Here is a 24393-nt window from a genome sequence, read left to right on the forward strand (position 1 = left end):
CGCTTTATTTAACAAACGTTCGTCCGATTTTAGAGTACGGCAGCTCTGCCTGGGACCCAGAGACAAACACAGCCATTAACCAACTGGAACGAATACAAAAACGCGCCGCCCGGTTCGTTACTGCCAACTATGATTTCACTCAGAGCTCATCACAAATACGTGTTAACTTGGGATGGCCACTTCTCTAGAACCGACGGAAATATTTGCGTCTTAAACTTTTCTTCAATGATTACACAGGCAAGACTGGTTTGTCCAGGGACACATACATAAAAAATCCAAGCTACATATCACCTAGAACAGATCATCCGCTCAAGGTACAAGAGTACAAATGCCGTATCAACCTATATAAGCATTCCTTCTTTCCAAAAACAGTACATGATTGGAATAAACTGCCGCTCTAAATTGTTACAGCAACGCCAACTGTGTTCGAAACTTTGTTGTCGAAACATTTATATCTTTAGTTCTAAAATGTGTTTCGCTTCGGACAGAATGGGAGATTAACCTTTTCTGTCCGCAGCTTTTTGCCTTACTCGCTGTTCTTTTTTTTCCATTACTTTATTATAATTATAAATAATATCATTGCATTGTATTATGTAGTAAAGTGTATTTATATTGTATTTCATAATAACCTTAGGTGTAATGTTGTGTTAAGTACTGTGTTTTCAAATGTCAATATTTTGTTGTATTGTGTATTAGATGTATCCTTTTGTAACATCAATCATCTGTATTTTCATCATTTGTATATTCCTTCCCCCTACTCTAATGCCCAACATTGGGCGCTGTAGGTATGTAAGTAAGTAAATAAATAAATAAATAAATAAATAAATAAATAAAAGTCAGCTTTTTTTCCTCGGTCCATAGAAGACTGGAATTGCTTAACTGGGTCTATTCGCTCGTGCTGACCCCGAAGGTTTGTATCTGCCATCCAGGCTGAACGGTCCTAGCACACCACCCTCATTACTGCATCGTACTTTTCTCTGTATAAGTTTTCGCTGCTAATACACTACTGCTATAGCGCTTACAGCGTTACAGTACGTGCACATCTATAAATAAATAAATAAACCCACGTGTTCGCAATATGTGTGTGATGCTCTTACCAATTGAGCTACCACATTCCTGTTTTCCCATCTATGTTTATTGGTTCAATATGCGTACTAGGTCTTTGCCTCGCAGTGTTGGTCAGCGTCACAACTCACGGCCTTGCCGGCGGATGTGGAACATTCTTGTTTCCATAAGAGGTGACGTGATATGTGATGTTGGGAGAAACTGACGGGCCACTAAGCCCTTCTAACCTACCTGAAGGCACGAAAGCGGCCCCATTTGAGACCCTCGTTATGTAGTGAACGAGAAGAAGGGGATCAGAGGAGTCCGAACGGTTCGCATTACGCGAAGAAGTGGGTTAGTATGAAACTTTGCCCGGTTGTTCTGTCGTGCACTTTCATTTCCCCCATAATATGCATTACCATATTTCAATTAAAATCAGGGCAACAATTGACTTCAGTCAACCCAGAGAACAGGCTGGCTTCAGGAGGGCATATTCTACAATGGATTAAATCGAGCTCAATAAGGTAATACAGATAACTGTAAAGTATAATCAAACTCTATCTATGATTTTCGTAGATTATGATACCAGCAGCCTTAAAGGAATTGCGTAATCAAGGAGTACATGAGCCACGCGTGAATATATTGAGAAATATGTAGAAAGATTCGAAACATACTTTGCTTCTTCAGAAGAAAAGTAGAAAGCTGCCTATCAAGAAAGGGATCAAGCCAGGTGACACAATCTCTCCGATGTTATTCACTCCATACCTTGAAGAAGTATTCAAGCTATTATAGAGAGTAGGATTAGGAGGGAGGATAAAAGGCGAATATCTCAAAAACCGAAGGTTTGTGAAGGGCGGTGTGCTGTTCAGAAACACTGGGGATGTATAGCAGCAAATGGTTCTGGGTCATAACCGAGATGGTATAAGAGTGGGGTTAAAGAATAATATGCAGACAACCAAGATAATCTTCAGCAGCCTGGTAAGGAAAAATTTATTCAGAATTGCCATTCAGCTTCTAGAGTCGATGCAGGGTTATGTTTATCTTGGTTAATTACTGAAGTATAAGAAATAACTTTGCAGAACAATATTGAGAGGGCACGGCGAGACCACCGCAGATGCAGCCATGATCCGTCTTATTTTCTTTGTACAGGCCACGCTGTCGGGCCATTCATCTTACATTTCTGGTTGCGAAATTAGTCTCGTCGACCGATATCGGCTGGTTGCCGATATCACCTGAGGCTTGGTGACGCAATCTGCTCAGCAGCCTCGAGTTTCAGCGCCACCGCTCACAGTAGCAATACCCGGACAACTCAAGCTCACCTTCAGAGAGCACGGCGAGACAACCGCCGATGCAGCCATGAACAACCTTATGTTCTTCTTACAGGTTCGTACTTATTATTCCTGTCGCTGCTTTCGTAGTGATAATAGGTGTATTATCTTCTTGCCGTGCCCTGAACAGTGCCTTTCTTTACTTGATGACGCATGGGGTGTGCTTTTGCTATTGCTTGCTGGTGATATTGAATAAACGGGCCTTCTAGGGATGAAATTAAGCTTCTTCTTTCCAATATGTCCTCATCTTTGCAAGCATCTATTGATAACCTAACTACGTCGCATTCCACTCTCCAAAAATTCATGAGTGCCCGTTTCACTGAATTAAATGATACGCTAAAAGTGCTCGCGCAGCATACCGAAGCAATCAGCCAATTAAAAGCCGAAGTTACTTCTCTAAAGTGATCGCTGCGCAACAAAAGAAATTAGATGATTTCGAAGACAGAAGTCGGCCCCGCAATTAAATTGTTTCTGGCCTCCCTGAATCTGATCGCGACAGTCCGAGCAGTTTAAAAGACGCAATTACTAAAGACCTAATCCGCGTAAAGATGGGGTTACCAGTCAGTTCTGTAGAAAGTGCGCATAGAATAGGGAAAAAAACGGCCTGATTAACCTGGACTAGTCATAATGAACTTTTTTGATTACAATAAGAAATTTGCGCGTCCTACATAATTCATTCAAATTGAAAGGCTCAACTATTTCTGTTAGCCACGACTTTTGTGTGACTAACCATGGTAACATGGCCAACCGTTTAAAGCTAAAGGCCATTAAGTTTCCCTTGACTACGAGCGGATTCGGGTGGACGATACCATTTACGTTTGGGATAAGGCCACCTCGCAGCCTGTTGTGCTAGCTAAGACTAATTTGCCTACAGCTGGTCCTTTATTGCAAACAGGGACGCTCCGTTTTATCTTGCTTAATGCGAGAAGTCTTGCCAACAAGTCAAGCCAATTAGAAGATATCTCCTTATCCTCTATGACCCACACATTTTTGCAGTCACAGAAACTTGGTTGACAACGGAGGTAAATGACTCCGAAATAATTCCTCCACCCTACAAAATAATTAGACGCGACTGCACTGGGAGAGGAGGGGTCCCGTAGCCTTGATCGCAAAAAAGGAAATAAATTGTGTCCAGCTTCCAAACCTACCACAGCGCGAAAGCATTTGGTGTAAAGTTAAATATCGCGATTTGTCTATTTCAATCGGTGGCGTGCACAGGCCTCCCAATAGCCCAGTTTAATTCTTGGAATCTCTTTCCGTTAACCTAGAGTGCATGCTGCGACCTAATTATAAATTTTTGATGGCCGGTGACTTAAATCTACCTAGCATTGATTGGGAACAGCTATCAATCTCTGGCTCTCAAGATGCTGACAGTGCACACGTCCTTCTTGATTATATGATCTTTCATGATTTTAAACACGTTGTAATACATCCCAGACGTGTTACAGACCTGACCCAATCAGTTCTTAATCTTGTATTTATCAAGGGCTTGTCGGAAAACCGTACTTTTATCTTAACTGAAGGTATAGCTGGCCACAAGCTTGTACATGTCGACTTGGAGATACAAAAATGCGTCCAAGTTACACCCACCACACAGTCCTTCCTAGATTTATCATCGGCTGATGACGAACCCGTCTTGGATTGCTTACACCTTTCCCTTGATAAATTTAAACGCGATGACAACGTCACGCATCTCCGGTATACGTTTATCTCTTCTTTTAATTCGTATTGATGCGCAGAAAGAAAACTAAACGTCATAATCCTTGAATCCCTCGTGAAATCATTCATCTCAAACGTAGAATAAAGCACAAACACAACTATAAGCTAGCTCGGAATACCGAGTTTCACTCTTTATAGGATGCTTTACTCATCAAACTATGTAACGCCCGTGACAAATTTGATAATCTGACTATGATTACATTCTTAATAGCCCCCCGGAGAAGGTTTAACGTTTCCCGTCCGACTCTAACCAAAGTATTCAGCAGCTAAGAATAAACAACAGCGTAAATTATAATCCTAATGACATCTCGAATGAATTAAATGACACATTTTATAAAGCATTCACTCGACCTTCAGTTCTCAGCGCCCATGCTATACCATATACACCATCTGTATCTCAATCAATTGCTAACGTTTCAATTAGCCGCGAAGGAATTCTTTCTATGCTGCTTGATATTCACGTAAAAAAATCCCCGGAGCCGACAGTTGCCTAACAACTTTCTTCGACACTACTCCAAAATAAGTTCTGGATTACTATAGATTATTTTTAATGCATCCCTTAAATAGAGCTCAGTACCAAAAGGCTGGCTCACTGCCAAGGTAATACCGGTGTTTAAGTCAGGTGATAAACATTATAAAATATGAAGACGCCAAATAAACAGACACACACAAGAGAAGAAAACGGGATAGGGCGCCACTCGCAACTGTTTTACTTACAGACCGCAGGCACATATATACTGTCAGTCAACGCATGCGCACAGAGCAAACATTCTTTCACGCATCTAATCAAACATTCATGACGCACCACGCTCCGTCACACAATGGCTCAGACACAATGTCTCAGACACCGGAGCCATTGCGTCTTTCTTTAGCAAGAATGGCCTAACGCTTCTCCAAGCCGATAAGGAAGGCGGATTTGTAGTCATGTCGGATGATAACTTCACGATAAGGGCAGCTCAGGCAATTAAAAAGAATTTTTCACCTATTCCAGTAAAATCGACAAAACTCAAAGCCAACGCTGTGGCAATGTGTGAGCGGCTGGGGTTGGCCAGTCTTGCGAAAGAAATTAACAAAAGCAAAAGTAATGTGCTGAAGGTGTTCTTTTCAGTAAAAACGCATAAGCAAGACCTGCCTTTCAGAACAATAGTGACGGAAAAAGGGGCATGGCAGAAGCACCTTAGCTTTTACCTGTTAAAAAGATTTGCGTAAACTAGATGTAAACAATTGAAAAATTAAATTATGGGGTTTTACGTGCCAAAACCACTTTCTGATGATGAGGCATGCCATAGTGGAGGACTCCGGAAATTTCGACCACCTGGGGTTCCTTAACGTGCACCTAAATCTAAGTACACGGGTGTTTTCGCCCCCATCGAAATGCGGCCGCCGTGGCCGGGATTTGATCCCACGACCTCGTGCTCAGCAGCCTAACACCATAGCCACTGAGCAACCACGGCGGGTCAAACTAGATGTACAAGATCCGTTTTCAACGAAAAGATTGGATGAAGTATGCGAATTCCTGAGAATTGAAGCTAGCGTGGGCTTGGCCTTTTCTGTGGATATTGTTGATTTATTTTATTCTGTTCTCCATGATGGTCTGTTCTTTGCGGTTAGGGAGTGCATTGAAAAGAATGATCCTATTTCTTTTCAGATCTCTGCCGGTGTTTCTATTGACGACGTTTTAACCCTTTTAAAGTTTTACCTGGAGTCTACTTTTATAATGTTTGACCAGCGGTTTTTTTCTGCAGAAAGCTGGTATATGCATAGGATCCTGTGTCGCCCCTGTGTTGTGTAACATTTTTCTTTCAAAAATGGACCAAGTATTGCACCATGTTTTACCAGCTAACAAGGTTTCTAAAGTGTTTAGGTATGTAGATGATTTTTTTAATTATTTTAACTAAGGACGGGAGTCTAAACTCCGCAGAGGTTGTGACTAATGTTTTATCCGTTTTTAGACAACATGGAAAAGGCTTGGATTTTACACATGAACTGCCGCAAGGAAACGTTTTACAGTTTTTAGATCTTAGCATTGAGTTCAGTATGGATCATGTTTGTTCGTGCTATGCACCACGTGCACGGAGCAAGAAATATTTAGGAGTGGAAACTCCGCTGTTCGCGGCGACTAGTAAAGGTCACAAGCCCGCGGATATATTTTCATGCTGGCGGCACCTGGCGGCATGGGAAGAAATTACCGCCGTTTCGGTTGCCAGGGCAACCGGTTGAGCGTGTTGCTCCCGTTCGGCCGCGCGCGCCTGACTTCTACCACGGAGTGGCCGGAGCTGCCGGAGCCGCCGAGCCGCCTGCCGGGCGCTGCTTTCTTTTTTTCCGCTGCGGCTTCTACGACGCGCCGCATGGTGCCGCCACTGTATACGGTAGCGTCGGCGCATGCAACAATTGTGATTTTATCTGGTCGCCCGCGCTCGCTCGCGCTGACGGGAGTTTCACCTCCTATATGTCTTACACCGTGACCACGTGCAAAGAAAGGGCTTCTGCCATTTGACTCAGCGCATTCTAAATTGGTGAAGAGAGGAATTGTGTCACTTTGCCTTGAGTCCGCGCTCAGGAAGTCGTGTGTTAACAAGATGGCATTGAGTTTCGACAATCAATTGGCTAGGCTGACTTCAGCTGGGTTCCCTGGTTCGCTCCTAACAGGAGTAGCCGAAAGCCTCTTACAGAAAATGAAGAGAAAGGCGATGACAGCTGGAGCAGAGGCCCCTCGGCAAGAGGTGAGAGCGGTGGCTGTGCCGTATGTGCACAAGGTGGCCCACAATCTGAAGAAGGTAGCGAGCAGACATAGCGTCCCGCTAGTGTTTTCAGCCCCGAGGAAGCTCGGAAGCCTTTGCTTCCAAATCGCCAAAAGAAATGAAAAAAGAAGCGAAAAAGGAAACCAAACATGGGCGACCTTTCATTAAGTGTGCCGAAGGGGTTGTCTACGCGATCCCCTTTCGTGCAGTCGTTCATATATAGGTCAGACCGGGCGCTGTGTTAATGAGCGTGTCAGGGAGTATGAAAGAAATGTTGAGCAAATGAGAGAGGGCCCAAATTTGCCTAAGCACATCGGGACCTGTCCCTCACGCTCCTGTGAACCACGTTTTTCTGATGTGCGGATTCTTGCCCGAAGTAAAGATACTAGAGCAAGGGAACTGGTTCAAGCCTATCACATAGCCAAGGAAGGCAGCTTGTGCGTCAGCGATAGTTCGATATCATTATATAAGGCCGAGATGAAGTTTCTTGAGCGTGGTGCGTCATGAATGTTTGATTAGATGCGTGAAAGAATGCTTGCTCTGTGCGCATCTGTTGACTGACAGTATATATGTGCTTGCGTTCTGTAAATAAAACAGTTGCGAGTGGCGCCCTGTCCCGTTTTCTTCTCTTGTGAGCGTCTGTTTATTTGACGTATTCATACCTTATAATAAATAGCTACCAACTAGCCCAACAAGAAGTGTTTTTAAGATAGTAATCAGGTGATAAACTTATTCCTAACAATTGCAGGACTATACACCTCATAAACAAGTGTAGTAAACTCTTGGAGCATATTCTCCTTGCCTAGCCACTTGGAAGAGAATGGTTTTTTGTTGATTTTCAGCATGGCTTTCGTAGAAATTTTTCAACCTCAACTCAATTGTTGTCTATTGCACATAGACAACAATTGCCGCCGCCGCTGCCGCCGCCGCCGCTGCTGCTGCTGCTGCCGCCGCCGCCGCTGCTGCTGCCGCCGCCGCTGCTGCTGCTGCTGCTGCTGCCGCTGCCGCCGCCGCCGCCGCCGCCGCTGCCGCTGCCGCCGCCGCCGCCGCAGCCGCAGCCGCCGCCGCAGCCGCAGCCGCCGCCGCCGCCGCCGCTCGAAGAAAGCTCGCTCGAAGAAAACCGTTAAAACTATATGTGATTACAATGCCGCCGATACCACATCCATTTTAAATGAACTAGAATCATTCATTACTGACTACACAGTCAACTTTTTTGAACGTACCGTTGAAGAGAACTGGTCATTGTACAAGAACAAACTGCTAACACTAATGGATCGCTATGTGCCTACAAGAAAGGTTGTTTCCAGTCCTTCCTCGCCATGGTTTACTGGAATTCTGCGCCGTCTGCGCAACAAAACGAAACGTACTTTTCGTCGCGCCAAAGCAACTAACCTTCCCGAAAGCTGGGCAGCATATCATTGCATTCACGCAGAATATACTATTGCTATCACAAATGCAAAAAAGATTTTTTTCGATAACACCCTCCCATCACTTTTACAGTCTAATCCACGTAAATTCTGGAATATTGTTGGTGGCAAAGAAAGCAAAACAATCCAACTAGCCCGTTCTGACAATGTCGCGATCCCTCCGAACCAGTGCTGTTCCGTTTTGAATGATGTATTTGCTTCCGTCTTTCACAAATGTGCTCCTGCCATTCTACCGTCGGTAACTAAATGCTCCTATTTACCAATGAACTACATTTATATAGATTGGGTCGGCATACAAAAGTTGATTGAAAACCTGAAAATATGTTCTTCATCAGGTGAAGACTCAATTAACTGTAAAATGCTTAAAATTACTGAACCATATTCTTCCATTATGCTTTCGATGCTCTTTTCCCAGTCTCTAGGTTCCTCAGTTCTTCCAAGCGATTGGAAGGTTGGCAAGGTTGTTCCGGTCCCTAATCAGGTAACACTCATTCCCCCGATAACTATCGTCCTATATCACTGACAAGTATACCATGCAAAATATTGGAGCATATTATAGATTCTCATCTTATTGATTTCCTTGAGTCTAATTTCTTCTTTTCGACTGAACAACACGGTTTCAGGAAAACATTTTCATGTGAAACGCAACTCGTATGTTTTACTAATGACCTATTCACCCATACTGATATGGGCTTCGATGTAGACTGCGTGTTTTTGGACTTTGCAAAAGCTTTCGACACTGTTTCACATGATCTTCTCATTCTTAAACTTAGCATGCTTAACATTGACCCTAATGTACTAAACTGGATTAAAAGCTTTCTATCTAATCGAACTCAGTACGTTTCAGCTAATGAATGTTCATCCTCTCGCACTTCCGTAACATCGGGTGTACCACAGGGATCGGTACTGGGACCCCTACTTTTCCTGATTTACATAAACGACCTTCCTAAATGCATTTCCCATTCATCTATCAGGCTTTTCGCAGATGACTGCGTCATTTATCGCAAAATAACTAACCCCACTGATTCTGATAAGCTTCAAGACGATCTTAGAAGCATATCCAACTGGTGCGATAAATGGCTCATGCGACTAAACGTTAATAAATGTAAAACAATGCATGTATCAAGCCGCACTAACACTGACAATACGCGTGTTTACTTACTTCACGATACTTCTCTTGAATCCGTCAACTCGTACAAATACCTAGGTGTCCATATTTCACGTAACTTATCATGGCATGCGCACATCAAACACGTCACTAATAACGCTAACCGGGTTCTTGGATACTTGCGTCGAAATTTCTCTGCTGCGTCTATGCCGATAAAGCTTACCCTCTACAAAACATTAGTGCGACCAAAGCTAGAATATGCATCCACCGTATGGGATCCCCATCAAATCACACTGATAAACACTCTAGAATCCATCCAGAATCGCGCAGCACGTTTCATCTTATCTAACTATTCCCGTTACGCCAGCATTACTTCCATGAAAATCACACTTACATTACCGGAGCTTTCATTGCGCCGTAAATGTTTTAGACTGTGTCTTTTCCACAGGCTGTGTCACCACAACCCACTATTAAAGGATGATCTTATTACCCGACCTTCATACATTTCATCCCGTTTCGATCACATATTTAAAGCTGGTGTTCCATATTTTAGAACAAAGATGTGTCATGGTTCTTTTATTCCTAAAACCAGCGCCGACTGGAACGACCTTCCTCCCTCCATTGCTGCCATTTCTGACGTTGGCAATTTCAAGACTGCTGTATTTTCTGCCGTTTTGTAATACTTATTATTGTATAATTATGTACTTTTTTTTCTCTCACTTACCACTCCTTTCTGTAATGCCTTCGGGCCAGGAAAGTATCCGAAATAAATAAATAAATAAATAAATAAATAAATAAATAAAAGTCAAATCAGATGTGTGCTTGATGCATGCATCATGAAAGTCATTAGTTTTATGTCATACTCCGTCTGTATGCAATGTACGACAGATTGATGGTGAACACCACACTAACCAGCTTGCAGGCAACGCTGACGAGCCATCCATCGAACCTGTAGAGGGCAGCGATGCGGGCCAGTTGAGACGCAAGCATCTTCTCAAGCCGAGAGGCTCTCATCTCGTTGAAGAACTTGACGCCACATAGGGACTCCACGTGCAGTGTGCCTGTAAGAACAGAGAGGACAGAGCAAGCAGGCTGAAGCTCACTCCAAGTCAAGACCTGCACTTGTAATAAATCCTGCGTACTTGTTGGGGCTCTTCTTCCCGTTGGACTGCTGGAATGAGGGGACCATCGAGTGCACAGCGGAGGAGTATCTTACGCTCGTGTGCTCTTTTGCATAAAGTTTATTCTGTCTCTCGGCGCTCATCCAAGAATTGAAAATACTGAATGTGACCTTTATTTCATTCAAATTTGCCATAGTTTCACATTAGGTTGCGAAAAATTGTATCGCAAAATAAAGCAGGTGATGATACCGCCATATGCTTCAAAGAAACATTTACACAACACATATTGGGAGGCTGCTCTAAAAAGAATGTTCAATGCTTAGCTTTCTATGATGGGAAAATGACTGTGGTGTTTGTAAGTCGGTCGACATGAGGACCAAAAGTAGCCTTTCTTTTACAATTTTTCGAAGCAGTGCTCTCCAGTGGCATGTTTCGTAACAGCTCGTGCCACAGCTGTTGCGGTACAGGAATCCCAAGTTCTCGCACATGACCCGAGTGACCACTTACTGGTATTTTCCTATATTCTTCTTTCCTGTACATACACGAAAAATAAAAAAAAACACATGTTCAGCATAACATTATTCAGTACTGAGGAAAACTGTTTCTTCAGTTAGTATAATTCCTAAACTGCAGAAAAATAAAAATGCAAAGAGGCGCATATGAGGTCTGTTATATATTCCTGGATGTACTTCGTACCGCCAATAACGCAGCATTCCCGGTTAAACAATCAATTCTTGCACTTCTCTGAAAACAATGGGCTCTTACTAAAAGGTTGTTTCATGTGTTGTGGCGTTTACAAGACCCCTGTGTGTTCTTCAAGTTTAAGAGCTTTCGCGATGCTTAACAGCAGACCTGGAAAGGGCAAAGCAAAAGTGTTACAGGAACATGAAAAGCAATATTCACAATCATACGAAAATGTGAGAAGTTGTAAACACTCTAACACATCGAAAAAAGACATACCACAACATCGTAGAAATGGAGGCACATGACACTTTTCCATGTTTATTTATTTATTTATTTATTTATTGGTTACCTGCATCGCCCCGTAGGGCATTACAGCAGGGAGCTTACAGAGTTGAATGAAGACATGAACAAATTATTTCAATGCGTAGAAAAAAGCATCATTTTCTATGATGTATGCAATGCTCGATGGCAAACTGTTGCACTCTCGAACAGTTCTAACAAGAAAGGAATAACGGAAGACGTCACCCCTTCAAGAAAATTCCCTGACCTTCAAACTGTGGTCAAGTTGCTTAGATATGTAGTGTGGTGCCTGGATGTATTCGCGGTTTATACCTGTTTTAGAATAATAAATATCGCCGAAAAATTTAATCTGATATGCCTTCTACCATCCTTCAGCTCTTGCCATTTAAGTTTAAGTTTGCTTTCTGTCAAGCTAAGCTGCCGGCTATAGTTACCAAGAACAAATCTAACTGCCATATTCTGGATTTTTCCTAATTTATCTATAAGCTCAGATGTGTGTGGGTCCCAAGAAACATATCAATATTCGAGTATTGAAGGTACATGAATGAAATACAACTGCGTCTTTAAGTTACTAGGTAAATGACTAAAATTGCGCCGCAAGAATCCCAGAACTGATGCTGCCTTATTTCCAATATCGTTAACATGCTTGTTTCATCGTAAATCAGAAGTAGAAAACATACCTAGGTATTTAAATTCCTTGCTTATGTTTAGAGTTAGAAGCGAAATCAGATGGGCCACGACGACAAACAAGTTTCACAGCGGATTGCCAGTTATCACCGGCTTACATCACGGTTTGAATGAGCCGCTCGTCAACGATGAACCACCAGTCTCTGTTGAGCATCGACGACCACGTGACATCAACCGAACCTACTTAAACGCGCAGCATTTTGGCTTCGTGAGATTTGGAGCCAGCACGCTGGCTGACGCGCAGCTAACGCCACTGTTGGTTATGCAGGTTAGTACTTACTATCCAATGCAACTTCATGGTCCGTTATGTGCGTTGCCGGCTCCTCCCACGACAAGTGCTACTGCGCACCATCGCAGACGAATGCGCGCGCGAGTGTCTTGCCGAAATTTCCTCCTCTTTGTGAATAGAGTGTTGTACTTCATTCCTCTTTTGTTGCTATCGGGCCATGTCAAGCTTAATCCTGGACCTCTCGCCTAAGCCGCAATGGAGGTACTCAAAAGTTTACAGACTAAGCCGCAATGGAGGTACTCAAAAGTTTACAGACTGGTCAGGCAGCAATCACGAGCAAGCTAGATACCATCGATACCAAGTTAGGCAAGCACGAGGCTATGCTGGCGGCTTGGTGTAACTGAGGAACGGGTTGGAACGGTAAATAAGTTAGTGTCGGATCAAGCAAATGCAATAAGATCACTTCAACAACAAGTATCTGCCGTGCGAAAAAAAACATTGATCTTGAAAACAGAAGTCGCAGGCTTAATCTTGCCTTCTATGGAATAGATGACGTGAACCATTATGAAACGTGGATTCAATCAGAAAACTTGGTTAAAAGTATTTGCAAAGCTAACCTGGGGATCGAACTGAATTCGATACAAGGGGCACACCGAGTAGGCCGTTACAGCGATAGGTTCAAAAGGCCAGTCCTAGTAAATTTTTCTTCATATAAGGAAAAAGAGGACGTCCTGTCAAATGCTAATAAGTTCAAAGGGTCACCCTACAGTGTGGATCAGGATTACTCATCCGAGACCCGAGAAATACGGAAGCATCTGTGGGAATACGCAAAAGTTTAAAAAGTGGACAGCAATGACAAGGTAAAGCTAGACTTCGACAAACTTATTATTAACGGAAAGGCCTTCACGTGGGACCAAAAAAAAGAAGTTCTTCCATTCAGGGAACGATGACGCAATAGAAATGAAATGAAACAAGTATGCCGTAACCTCGTTGCTGTTGTACCAAACTGTAGGAGTATAATAAAGAAAGTCGACGAATTCGCTAGTCTGATAGAGTCCGTTAAGGCTGACATCGTTTCAGGCACAGAATCGTGGCTGAACTCGATCGTCTATCGCGGAGAGTGAAGTATTCCCTAAAGAATTCATTGCTTATCGGAAGGACAGGCCCCGCCTCGGTGGAGGGGTGTTTTTGTTAATTCACTCTTCTCTTAAGTCATTTATGCTAGATCTTGATACCTAGGATGTTGAATCAATTTGGTGCTCAGTCACCCGACCTGATAACTCCTCATACGCTGTTGGATCATTCTACAGACCACCGAACTGAAAATTAAAACCGTTGCAATCTTTGTTTGACATCGTTTCGGAGGCATCCCGGCAGCCTATTTTGCTTACGGGTGATTTTAACTTACCTGACTTGGAATGAGTAGAAGGTGATTGTGTATACAAAGTTGACAGCTGTATTAACTTAGAAATGAAAAACATTGTAAACACCTTCGGACTATTACAGTATGTCAATGCTCCAACCCGGATTAGTAACATTCTGGACGTTTTGTTCTGCAGCTCACCTACCCTCATTAGCTCGGTTTATATAATACCAGGAATAAGTGACCATCACGCTGTCATTGCAAACATTAAAACAGATATTAACCGATAAACGTCACCCACATCAAATAGAGTTTTTTTCTTCGAAAAAGGTGATTATCCTAGTATCTCCCAGGAGCTCCTCGATTACTTGCCGCTTTTTGAATGTCTTGCTGAGGATTGCGACATCCATGCTTTGTGGCTGGTATTTAAAGATAAACTGCTTGAGCTTACGCACAAGTATGTTCCAAGCATAGATTCTACCAGACTCAAGAAACGCAAGAAACCCTGGGTGAATTCGCGTATTCTCAGAATAATTAAAAAAGAAAGAGAACATTTCAGAGATACAAAAAAACTGAAAAGTATGAATCACATAAATAATTTTGTTATCTGAAGTAACACAGCAGTATAAGTTTGCTATAAAAAATACGAAGGAAGAGTACTTTAAGACACTCAACGACAAAATGAAAACTAATCCTAAACACTTTTGGAGGTCTTTAAAAGGATGCGGATCACATTTTGTAGGAATAAATTAAATTGTTTCTCATCAAAAAATAAAAACAGACGATACTGAAAAGGCAACGCGTTTCAATACATATTTTCAATCTGTCTTCCTACTTAAATGCAATCATAGCTCCACATCCACATGAAAGCACACTTCCTTTAAAGGAACAAGTTGAATTAAGCTTTAGAGGCATCGAGGGGCTCCTAAAGGTTATAGATAAAAATCAAAGCAAACGGTACGGATGATATATCTCCACGTATACTAAAGCGGTGTGCTACACCTATATTGATGTACCTTTATTTAATCTATATATGTGAAATCGCTATCCACAGGACTCTTACCTAATGATTGGAAAACCGCTCAAGTTGTACCTATTCATAAAGGGGGTTCGAAAAGAGATGTCGCGAATTACAGGCCTATCTCCCTAACAATCAGCTCGTGCAATATCAATGAGCATATTTTATATACCGAGATAATGCGTCATATAACAAATATAATAATCAAAGAATAACACGGGCTTTGGAAAGGTCTATCTTGCACAACGCAATTAATTGAATTTTATCATGAATTGGCATTCGATGTTGACGAGGGAGGACAAACAGATTGTGTCTTTTTAGGCTTTCGCAAGGCATTCGACACAGTGTCACATCCACTTTTTCTTATTAAACTTAAAATGTTAAATATTCACTCAAGCGTACTCGCTTGGATTGAAAATTATCTGTCTCAGCGCCGACAATGTGTTGTTTTGAACGGCAAAAGCTCGGCATTTGCTGATGTGACGTCAGGAGTCCCATAGGGCTCAGTCTTAGGGCTAGTTTTGTTTTTACTTTATATAAATGATATTTCTGTTGGTATTTCTTCATGTATATGGTTGTTTGCCGACGACTGTGTTGTTTATAGGAAAATTAAGAGTGAACAAGATGCTGCCATGTCACAATTTTACTTAGAATGTATTAATACTAGGTGTTCCACGTGGAAGATGAATTTGAATTTAAAAAAGTGTGTTCATGTATGTTCTACAAGAAAGAAGAAACGGATTGTAACTCTTTACCAGATAAATAATACCCTGATAAAAAACGAACCTATATACAAGTATCTAGGTGTGACGTTATCATCCGACTGCTCATGCTCTGCTCATGTGGATGACGTCATTGTAAAAGCTGGTAGGGCACTCAATTTTATTCAGAGGAACTTGAAATGTTCACAGCCGAGCCTAAAGAAAACTGCTTACTTTACATGTGTGAGGCCAATTTTGGAATACGCCTGTGCCGTCTGGGACCCCACGCAAAAAAATTTGATTGATAAACTGGAAAGAATTCAAAACCGAGCTGCTAGGTTCATCCTGGGGCGGTATGTGCGGAGAGAAAGTTGTACTGAAATGAAACTCGAATTTAATTGGGAACTGCTTTCCTCTCGGCGGAAAATTTGAGACTGAAGCTTTGACAGCTCATATTTAATAATAAGACTGAAATTAGCAGTAAAAGCTACTTGAAAGAACCACATTATATTTCTAGGCGTAATGACTATTCACTTAAAATCCGCGAGTACCGTGCCAGGACGTACTTGTTTGCGGATTCCTTTGTTGTCAAAACTATTGTGGAGTGGAATCAGCTGTGTGAAGAGCAAGTGTGCTGTACGAATGAAGATTTCTTTTTTTGCCCTCCTGTCACCCCCCGGCTATAACGCCTTCGGGCAATGTGGGGTAATTCTTGAGTAAAGAATAAAGAGTTGAATCATGAATTCTAGACCTATACGGATGATTAGCTCGTTTTCTTGTGAAGGCCACGTGAACAGTCTTATTTATATTTAATGACATATCCCAACACACACACCAGTCTGCTATAGTATTCAGGTCAACTTGCAGGATTTGTGAATCGCAAATGGCTTCTACGACTCTATAAACAATACAATCATCGGCAAACATCCTGAATGAAGGCTGTGTATCAGTTAAGATATCAATATACAACAAAAAACAATGGTGGCCCCAACACTGAGCCTTGGGGAACTCCCGACGTAACTGCTGCGAAGATTTACCGGTCAGAACCACGGCCTGTTTCGGCAGTGAGAAATATTCGGCAATCCACGCCATTATTTTACCATCCAAGTTATAAGATTCTAATCTGGAGAGTAGGAGACTGTGTGCGACTACACCGAACGCTTTGCTGAAATCTAAGAAAGCGCAGTCCACAACTTGTTCCTTATCCACTGCCGAGGTTAAATCGTGAATAAACTCCACCAACTGTGTTTTGCAACCACGCCTGAAACCATGTTGGCTGGGGCTTAGGAGATTACGTTTAGTAAAATGGGCCATAATGCAACTGTACAATACACGCTCCATAATTTTGCAGGTTATACTAGTTAAGCAAACGGGCCTGTAATTCTGAACGGAGTTACGCACCCCACTGTTATGTGTGGGCACGACTCGCGTTATTTTCCAATCATCAGGCATGTCGATTTCATTGAGGGACTTGTGAAACAACCGGGTGAAATAAAAGCATAACGGGTCCTCACAATTCCGTATAATAGCGGCAGGAATATCATCAGGGCTACATGCCTTAGCCTTGTTCGCATCTTTTAATAATTTACGGATACCACCGACACAAAAGGTGATTTCTGGCATGCGGTCTATTTCAGCAGGTAATTCAAAACAAACAGTACGTGAGCTATAGACAGCAAGAACACAGGTGAAAAATAACGGCTAAAATTTCAGCTTTACACTCACTATCATGAATAATTGTTTCCTCATTTTTCAAAGCAGGTATTGATCTGTTGTCTTTACCATTACGCTTCACATAACTCCAAAATTCTTTGGTATCGCTGACAAGTCTTTCTCCTAGATTAAACAAATACAAGTCTTAGCGATGTCGGCCTTTTGTCTAAATTCAGTTTTTATTGCTTTCAGCAAGGCCAAATGCTCTGGCGAATTAGACGCCTTGTATTTTTGATAATTTCATCGCTGTCGTCGAACAAGGGCACGTAACTTTATGCTAAACCATGGTTTGATTACTGGTGAAACGCATACTGTTGCCTTAAACATATATTTTATAACCACGAGGTCACGCGTTCAATCGAATCAAAGTGACAATACTAATGGCTTTCAGACATCGCCTTGATAGGTAGTTCACTTTTCTTCACGCCCAGGGCTCCTTCTGAAAAAAAAGTTAAAACTTAAAAAATGGTCTCATGTAGCACAAGGCCACAACCAAAAAGAATAAACCCAGAACCCGTCACAGGCGCCCTCTCCAGGAACTGACGAAATTACCTGCTCAGAGATATGGCTAGTGTCACCTGTCATGAGGCAGTTTTGCTCATGTTGTAAATCTTACATGAACAAGTAGCGCATTTCCAAAGCACATAAGCTTGCTCGGGTGACACTGTCATATAATGGAGCAGGTAGGAATAGGCTTTCAAAGCAACTGCCGACATTGGTACTCACAGGATTTTTTTTTAAATCATTGGAGGTAATATTATTAACAGGTTGGCGTCATTTTTATGTTTGCAGTATTGTACCAAAAAGCCAGTATGCATGCAAAAGACGAATATCAACCAAAATACCACTACGTTACGTTGAAGATAGCAACCGAAGAAACACAAAAATCAGAAATATTACTTTGGGTAATATTACTCTTGGGTATACAAAATGCATTTGACTCTATGCACCACAATATGTTTCTAAAAGCTATGAGGATATTATGAGCGCGGGGATTTTAGGTGTCAGAAAGGATTATTTTAATGAGTTGTATGAGGTTGTACACACGAAATTTTTTAGTTTCAAATTTCAAATTTTCAGCAAAATAAATCTAGTACAAGGAGTCCTGCAAAGCTCTATTTCATGTTCTCCGTTATTTCTCTTTAAGTAAGTGACATGCTAACGCTGACATGACATCACATGTCATGTCAGATGCCGCGACATGACATGACATGCTGTGACATGACATGCTGATTATGCTAATATGAGGGGTTTTATAGTGCAAGAATCAATGGAGGCCCAAGAGCGTCAATCAATGGTCTAATGTAACCAATGATGCGGTCTGCGAAAAACAGTAAATGTACAGATCTAACGTGGCAGTATACAGGCCTAAAAACTGCAGCTCTAAAGTAAGTAAAATATCATCATCATCAGCACGAGCCTCTTTTATGTCCACTGCAGCTCGAAGGCCTCTGCCTGCGATCTCCAATTACCCCTGTCCCGTGACAAGTGATTCTCGCCCGCGAATTTCCTAGTTTCATCGCTCCACCTAGTCTTCTGCCGTCCTAGACTGCGTTCCCCTTCTCTTGGTACCCATTCTATAACCCGAATGGTCCAACGGTTATCTAACTGGCACATTACATGGCCTTCCCAGCTTCATTTTTTTTCTCTTGGTGTCAATTGCAATATCGTCTATACCCGTCTTCTGTCTGATGCGAAGCACCCTTTTTCTGTCTCGTAGTAAAGTATGGCTAGGAATCTTCATTCCATCGCCCTTTGCGCGATCCTTAGCCTGTTCTCAAGCTTCTTTGTCAGTCTCCAAGTCTCTGCCTCATATGTCAGCACTCGTAAAATGCACTGATTGTAGACCTTCCTCTTCAGTGATAACGGTAAGCTTCTATTCAGGAGCTGACAATGTCTGCCGTATGCGATGCAACCCATTTTTATTCTTCTATGGATTTGCTTCTCGTGATTAGGGTTCTCTGTGATTAGTTGACCTAAGTAAACGTACTCCTTTACAGACTCTAGAGCCGGACTGTCGATCCTGAACACTTGTTTCTTTGCCCTTCTATTAATCATTATCTTTGTCTTCTGCATAAAAATCTTTATCCCCACTCTTTCACTCTCTCTGTTAAGGTTCTGAATCATTTGTTGTAACACGTCTGCATTGTTGCTGAATAGAAGAATGCCATCGGTAAACCGAAGGTTGTTGAGATATTCGCCGTAGATCCTTACTCCGAAGCCTTCACAGTTTAATAGATCGAATACTTCGTCCAAACACGCAATGAATAGGATCGGAGAGATTGTGTCTCGCTGTCTGACCCCTTTCTTTAAAAGGTATCTTCCTGTTTTTCTTGTGTAGAGTTAAGGTAGCCGTAAAACCGCTGTAGATATTTTCCAAGGTATTTGCGTGAGCGTTCTGTCCTCCTTGATTAAATTAATGCCTCTATTCCTGCTGGTATCTCTACTGAAACAAATGCTTCTTAGTAATCTATGAAAGCCATATAGAGAGGCTAGTTGTACTCTGCGGGTTTCTCGATAACCTTATCAATGGCATGGATGTGATCCATTTCAGAGTATCCCTTCATAAGTCAGCCTGTTCCCTTGGTTGATTAAACTCCAGTGTTGCCGTTACTCTATTGGAGATTATTTTGGTAAATATTTGATATAATACTGGGAGTAAGCTAATGAGCCTATAATTTTTCAATTATTTAACGTCTTCCTTTTTGTGGATTATTTTAATGTTTGCACTCTTCCAGTTTGCTGGGCCCCTTGCAGTCGATAGTACTTAATATATAGAGCCGCCAGCTTTCCAAGCTTCATGTCTCCCCCCATCTTTGAATAAATTGACTGTTAGCAAATATTCTCCTGCTGCTCTTCCTCGTTTCATGTCTTGAAAGGCCCTTCTGACCTCATACCTACTTATAGGTTGCTACTTCTTACCTCACGGCTACTTGTTCACGAAATGCGCTGCGGAAGCGTCCGAAGCGCGCTACCTATATGTGCCTACTCAAGTGCTCCCTTTTTGTGATCGAAACGAGCGCGTCGTGCAAGTTATTATTATTTTAATCGCGAGTTCCGGAATGGCCTCTGTAACGCAGAGAACCGCTGGCGGAGTTTTCCGATTCCTTCGAGACCGAAAGTGTCCGCAAACGTATCCGTATGTGTATATGACAGTGCAGCTTCGCCACTCTCGACGACTCGGACTTTCTATGCAGCAAAAGTTGAAAAAATACCCAGTGTCACGTCGCCTTTCGGGTGACAGAAGCGACTATTTCCACCATTATTTCGCCCCCTCCTGGTCTTATGTGCTGTCCGATTTCGTCGGAACGCCTTTACAGTTTGCCTAGCCGAGTTTACGGCCGCCTGCGCACGTGCTATTCCGAAAGTGCAAGGCCAGAATCGTTTAGAAATTGCTATAGATTGAGTTACCCATAGCGATGAGCGAAACACATCTATCGCGGATAAATCAAACAAGTTTTTGCACATGTAAGATTTACGAAATGGGCTGCCGAAACTTTCGAAGCGCGCCTCCGAAATGTGCCTGCTGAGGTGCCCCCCTTTTTCTGATTGATGCGAGCGCATCGTGCACGTTATTATCATTTTAAACGTGAGTAGCGGAATAGGCAAGAACGGCACCGCGAGCCGCGCTGGCGTTGAGACACGCGGGGCAAAATTCATCTAGCGGGTGGTACCCCTCTCCCATCTCTCGTTCGCACCGTCTTGATTGCCTCTTGCACTGCGCGTGTTTGGGCACGTTTCGTACCGCGCGCGGTGTGTGCCTACGTGCGTGCGCGTGGACGTTTTATTCGAAGGACGACGTACGCGCTTCTATTTGGCTTTAAGAAGATCGGTACGCTTGACGATTATTTTTGTGCGTGCAATGCGGCGAAATGGCAGCGTCTGCGTAGCCATGTAAGTGACGCTGAGCAGGTAATTGGAAACGACATCGTATGTGCCGCCGGAAAAATCGTCGGCATATACGATGCGCGTTAGCTAAAGTCAGTTTTGCAGTTTCCCACAATATATTTGCTGCAAATCCGTGTTGTTTCTGATGGCGACAACGGACTTCATCGAAACTGTGCGGAAACAAACAAAATATATCGCCGCATAGCACAAGTACGACATCCGCACACAACTTTAACTAGTACGTCCCCTACAGTATAGAATACAGACAGCAGTGTAAATAGCTTGGCCATTTTGAACAGTGCTCGAGAGACGGAAGTCGGAAGTATTAGTAACCATTTCTGCTTCAGCAATGCGGACGCGACCAAGACGCGGGCCTGTATAGTCCAGTAACTCGATCGATCGGGGCAGTGGTAATGCAGGAATGAACTCCGGTCATGTTCAATGCATCGTGAAAATATTCAATTTCTCGGCACGCGTGAACTTCGGCCACTGCTAGCGCATGCACCGGAAGTGGTTTCCATTCCTGGGCCGCGCACACACAAACGAAACGCGAGAAAGAAGATAGGACAAGCGCTGGTCGAACAACTGAAAGCTTTCATATGAATAAAAGGATTATATACCGAGTAATCATGAAATTCATGTGGGTTACATATAAAAACCATCATACACTCACGAGTCATCAATGAACAAGCTCGCTTCGTTTGCCACTTGTTCGCTTCTTTCGGCGCGCCGCAGTAATCCATGTCTATCGTCTGTTTTTTTCGTACCATTTTCTTGTGACTCGGCAGAATTTCACTGCTGGCATCAAGCCTTTCGTGTTTACATTGCTGTCCTGGCAGTTAACAACACAATAATAATTTCCGGTCATCCGAAGAGGCGCCGTCGTACGCAAGAGACGTTTCGCGCGCAGCGCGAACTGAACACGGGCGCGACCATAAATGCAAGCGGCGGCGGAAACCTACAACCTTTGGAAGTGAAACCGTTCCACCAGGGGAGAAGCGAGCGCTGGCGTCTAGGGTGAAACTTGGCGTGCGGACGTCTATGGCCTGTGCGTCGCAGAGAGCCCTGTGGTGGAGACTTATGATTCGTTCGGGAGCGAAAGTTTTCGCGTATCTATACGTATTCGTATATGACAATGCAGCTTCTCCACGCTCGACGACTCGGCCATTCGACGCAGCACAAGATGGAAATACCCGGTGTCACGTCGCCTTTCGGGTGAGAGAAGCGAAAGCTTCTACCCCTCCTCGTATTAAGTGCTGTCCTATTTCGTCGGAATGCCTTTGCAGTTTGCCTAGCCGAGATTACGGCCGCCTGCGCACGTGTTATTTCGAAACTACGAGGCCAGAACGTTCAGAAATTGTTATATATTCAGTTACGCATGGCGATGGGCAAAACAGGTCTATCGCGGATAAATCAACTTTTTAATCCTGAAGATTTACGACATAGGCTGCAGAAACTTCTGAAGCTCGCTGCCAATATGTGCCTCATGAGATGCTCCCTTTTTGTGATCAAAGCGTCTGCATCGTGCACGTAATTATTATTTTAAACACGAGTTGCGGAATGGCCTCTGTCGCAGAGAATCCGCTGGCGGAGTCTTCCGATTCCTTCGAGAGCGAAAGTTTCCGCGTATTTATACATATATGCATATGAAACTGCAGCTTCTCCACTTTCGACAACATACCTTTCGATGTAGCACAAGATGGACATACCCGTTGTCACGTCGCCTTTCGGGTGAGAGAAGTGACCATTCTTTTGCCCCCTTCTCGCATTAAGTGCTGTCTGATTTCGTCGGAACGCCTTTAGGGCCGATTTACGCTCGAGCCGCCCATGGCCGCACCTCAAGCGAGCGGTAATGGCCGACGTCACGTCGCGAGAGGCGGTCGCGAACTTTTGCCGCCGTGCGGCGACCGCACAAACATGGCGCTGGTTCGAAGCGGAGTGCGAGGCTTAGATCCCTAGGCTGCAGCGGCAGTTGATTTTTTTGTGGTTTATTGTGGTCATTGCAAGAGCTATTCAGCACCTGCAAAGTTATTTGTCTAACGCAGCAAGCAGCTGTACTCTTCATGACCTCTTAAGTACGTTCGATCGCCAAAGGAAACAGACAGATGTGTGTTGTGTTTACGCGAGAATCGGATGTAATGAGCCGCCGATTGCGTGTGTTCTTTGCATGTGCATTACAAACGCGAAGACCATCGCAGAAACCTGCATTCTAAGCATGACACTAGTTCGGTACGCGCCAGAATGAAGATTGCGATCGCCCACCTCAGTATATGGTGTTCGTAGGTGTTGTGTGCGCGCGCTTCATTGATACTAAGATTGTGAGTTTGTGCATAGTTCAGAAGTGGTAACGCGATGTGCAGCGATGAGTTTCATCGTCGTGTCATCGCAGTGATTCGTAATGTGCTGTTTGTGTCTTGCTTCGTGTGAGCTGTTTTGCGAACACGTACAGAACGTTCGAGCGCTAGCGTTCTTACTTTTACGAAGCGTAAGTGTACTGTGATGTGTACGTGCAATGTGTCACAGTGGTGCTAGGCGTATAAGTGTTCGTTTTATGCAATATACATATGTTCTGATGTGAACCGTGCATAATCATTGCGGACGAGTTTTGATTCCGGCCCTTTCTGTCTCGTTCACGCATCTTGTGTGTTTTCCAGAAGGTGTTTTTGTGCTATGAAGGTGTTTATTATCAATGAGGGCAATATAAGGAAGAGCTAAAAAGTTATGTCAGTGCATGCGCGCTGCCGTGAAATGTGGGCGCGCTTATTCACTGTTCTCATGAACACAAATTTCGGGCACTCTTCATTTTTGTCATGTGGACATCGGTGTGATCAACAGAAATCGTCAGGCGTATTTCTAGATTAAGCAAAGTATACAGTCTTATACTGAGGTATGTGAGCGCCTTGCATGTGCAACGAATTCAGCCGTCCTGTTATTAGTGTCCGAATACACAATTTTGTGCAAACACCAGTGGCACGGCATGCATCATGTAACGGCGCAAAAACAAGGGACAAAGAAGGAACACACAAAACAGGCGCGGGTGCTTCTGTGTGTTCCTTCTTTGTCCTTTGTTTTTGTGGGGTTACATGATGCATTCCAATATCGACCACCAACTAGCCCGCCTATCCCTGTTAAATAAACATGGTATGATGAGCATATAATGTGTCAGAACTAGATACTTCCTTTTGATTCTTGACAAATTTGCACTTTTTTATAAAAAGCCATGTGCACATAAGAAAGTATGAAGACGATAAAACAACTGGTATGGTCAATATATGATTCGAGGATTGGAGCAGCTTAAGGAACACGGACACAGAATGGAAGA

At 43.2% G+C, this 24393-nt stretch overlaps 1 protein-coding gene across 1 annotated transcript in view; it reads right to left on the minus strand.

Moving 5' to 3' along the window:
* Window positions 1–10556, minus strand: part of LOC142588525 (cytosolic endo-beta-N-acetylglucosaminidase-like) — a 118890-nt gene extending 108334 nt beyond the window's left edge. The window contains exons 1-2 of the mRNA XM_075700358.1: window positions 10484–10556; window positions 10280–10428 (exon numbers count right to left, since the gene is read on the minus strand). Coding sequence (XP_075556473.1) covers window positions 10280–10428; window positions 10484–10556 — 222 coding nt within the window. The remainder of the gene's footprint in view (window positions 1–10279; window positions 10429–10483) is intronic.
* Window positions 10557–24393: the final 13837 nt, after the last annotated feature.

This window comes from Dermacentor variabilis, chromosome 7 (assembly GCF_050947875.1).
Source record: "Dermacentor variabilis isolate Ectoservices chromosome 7, ASM5094787v1, whole genome shotgun sequence".
NCBI lineage: Eukaryota > Metazoa > Arthropoda > Arachnida > Ixodida > Ixodidae > Dermacentor > Dermacentor variabilis.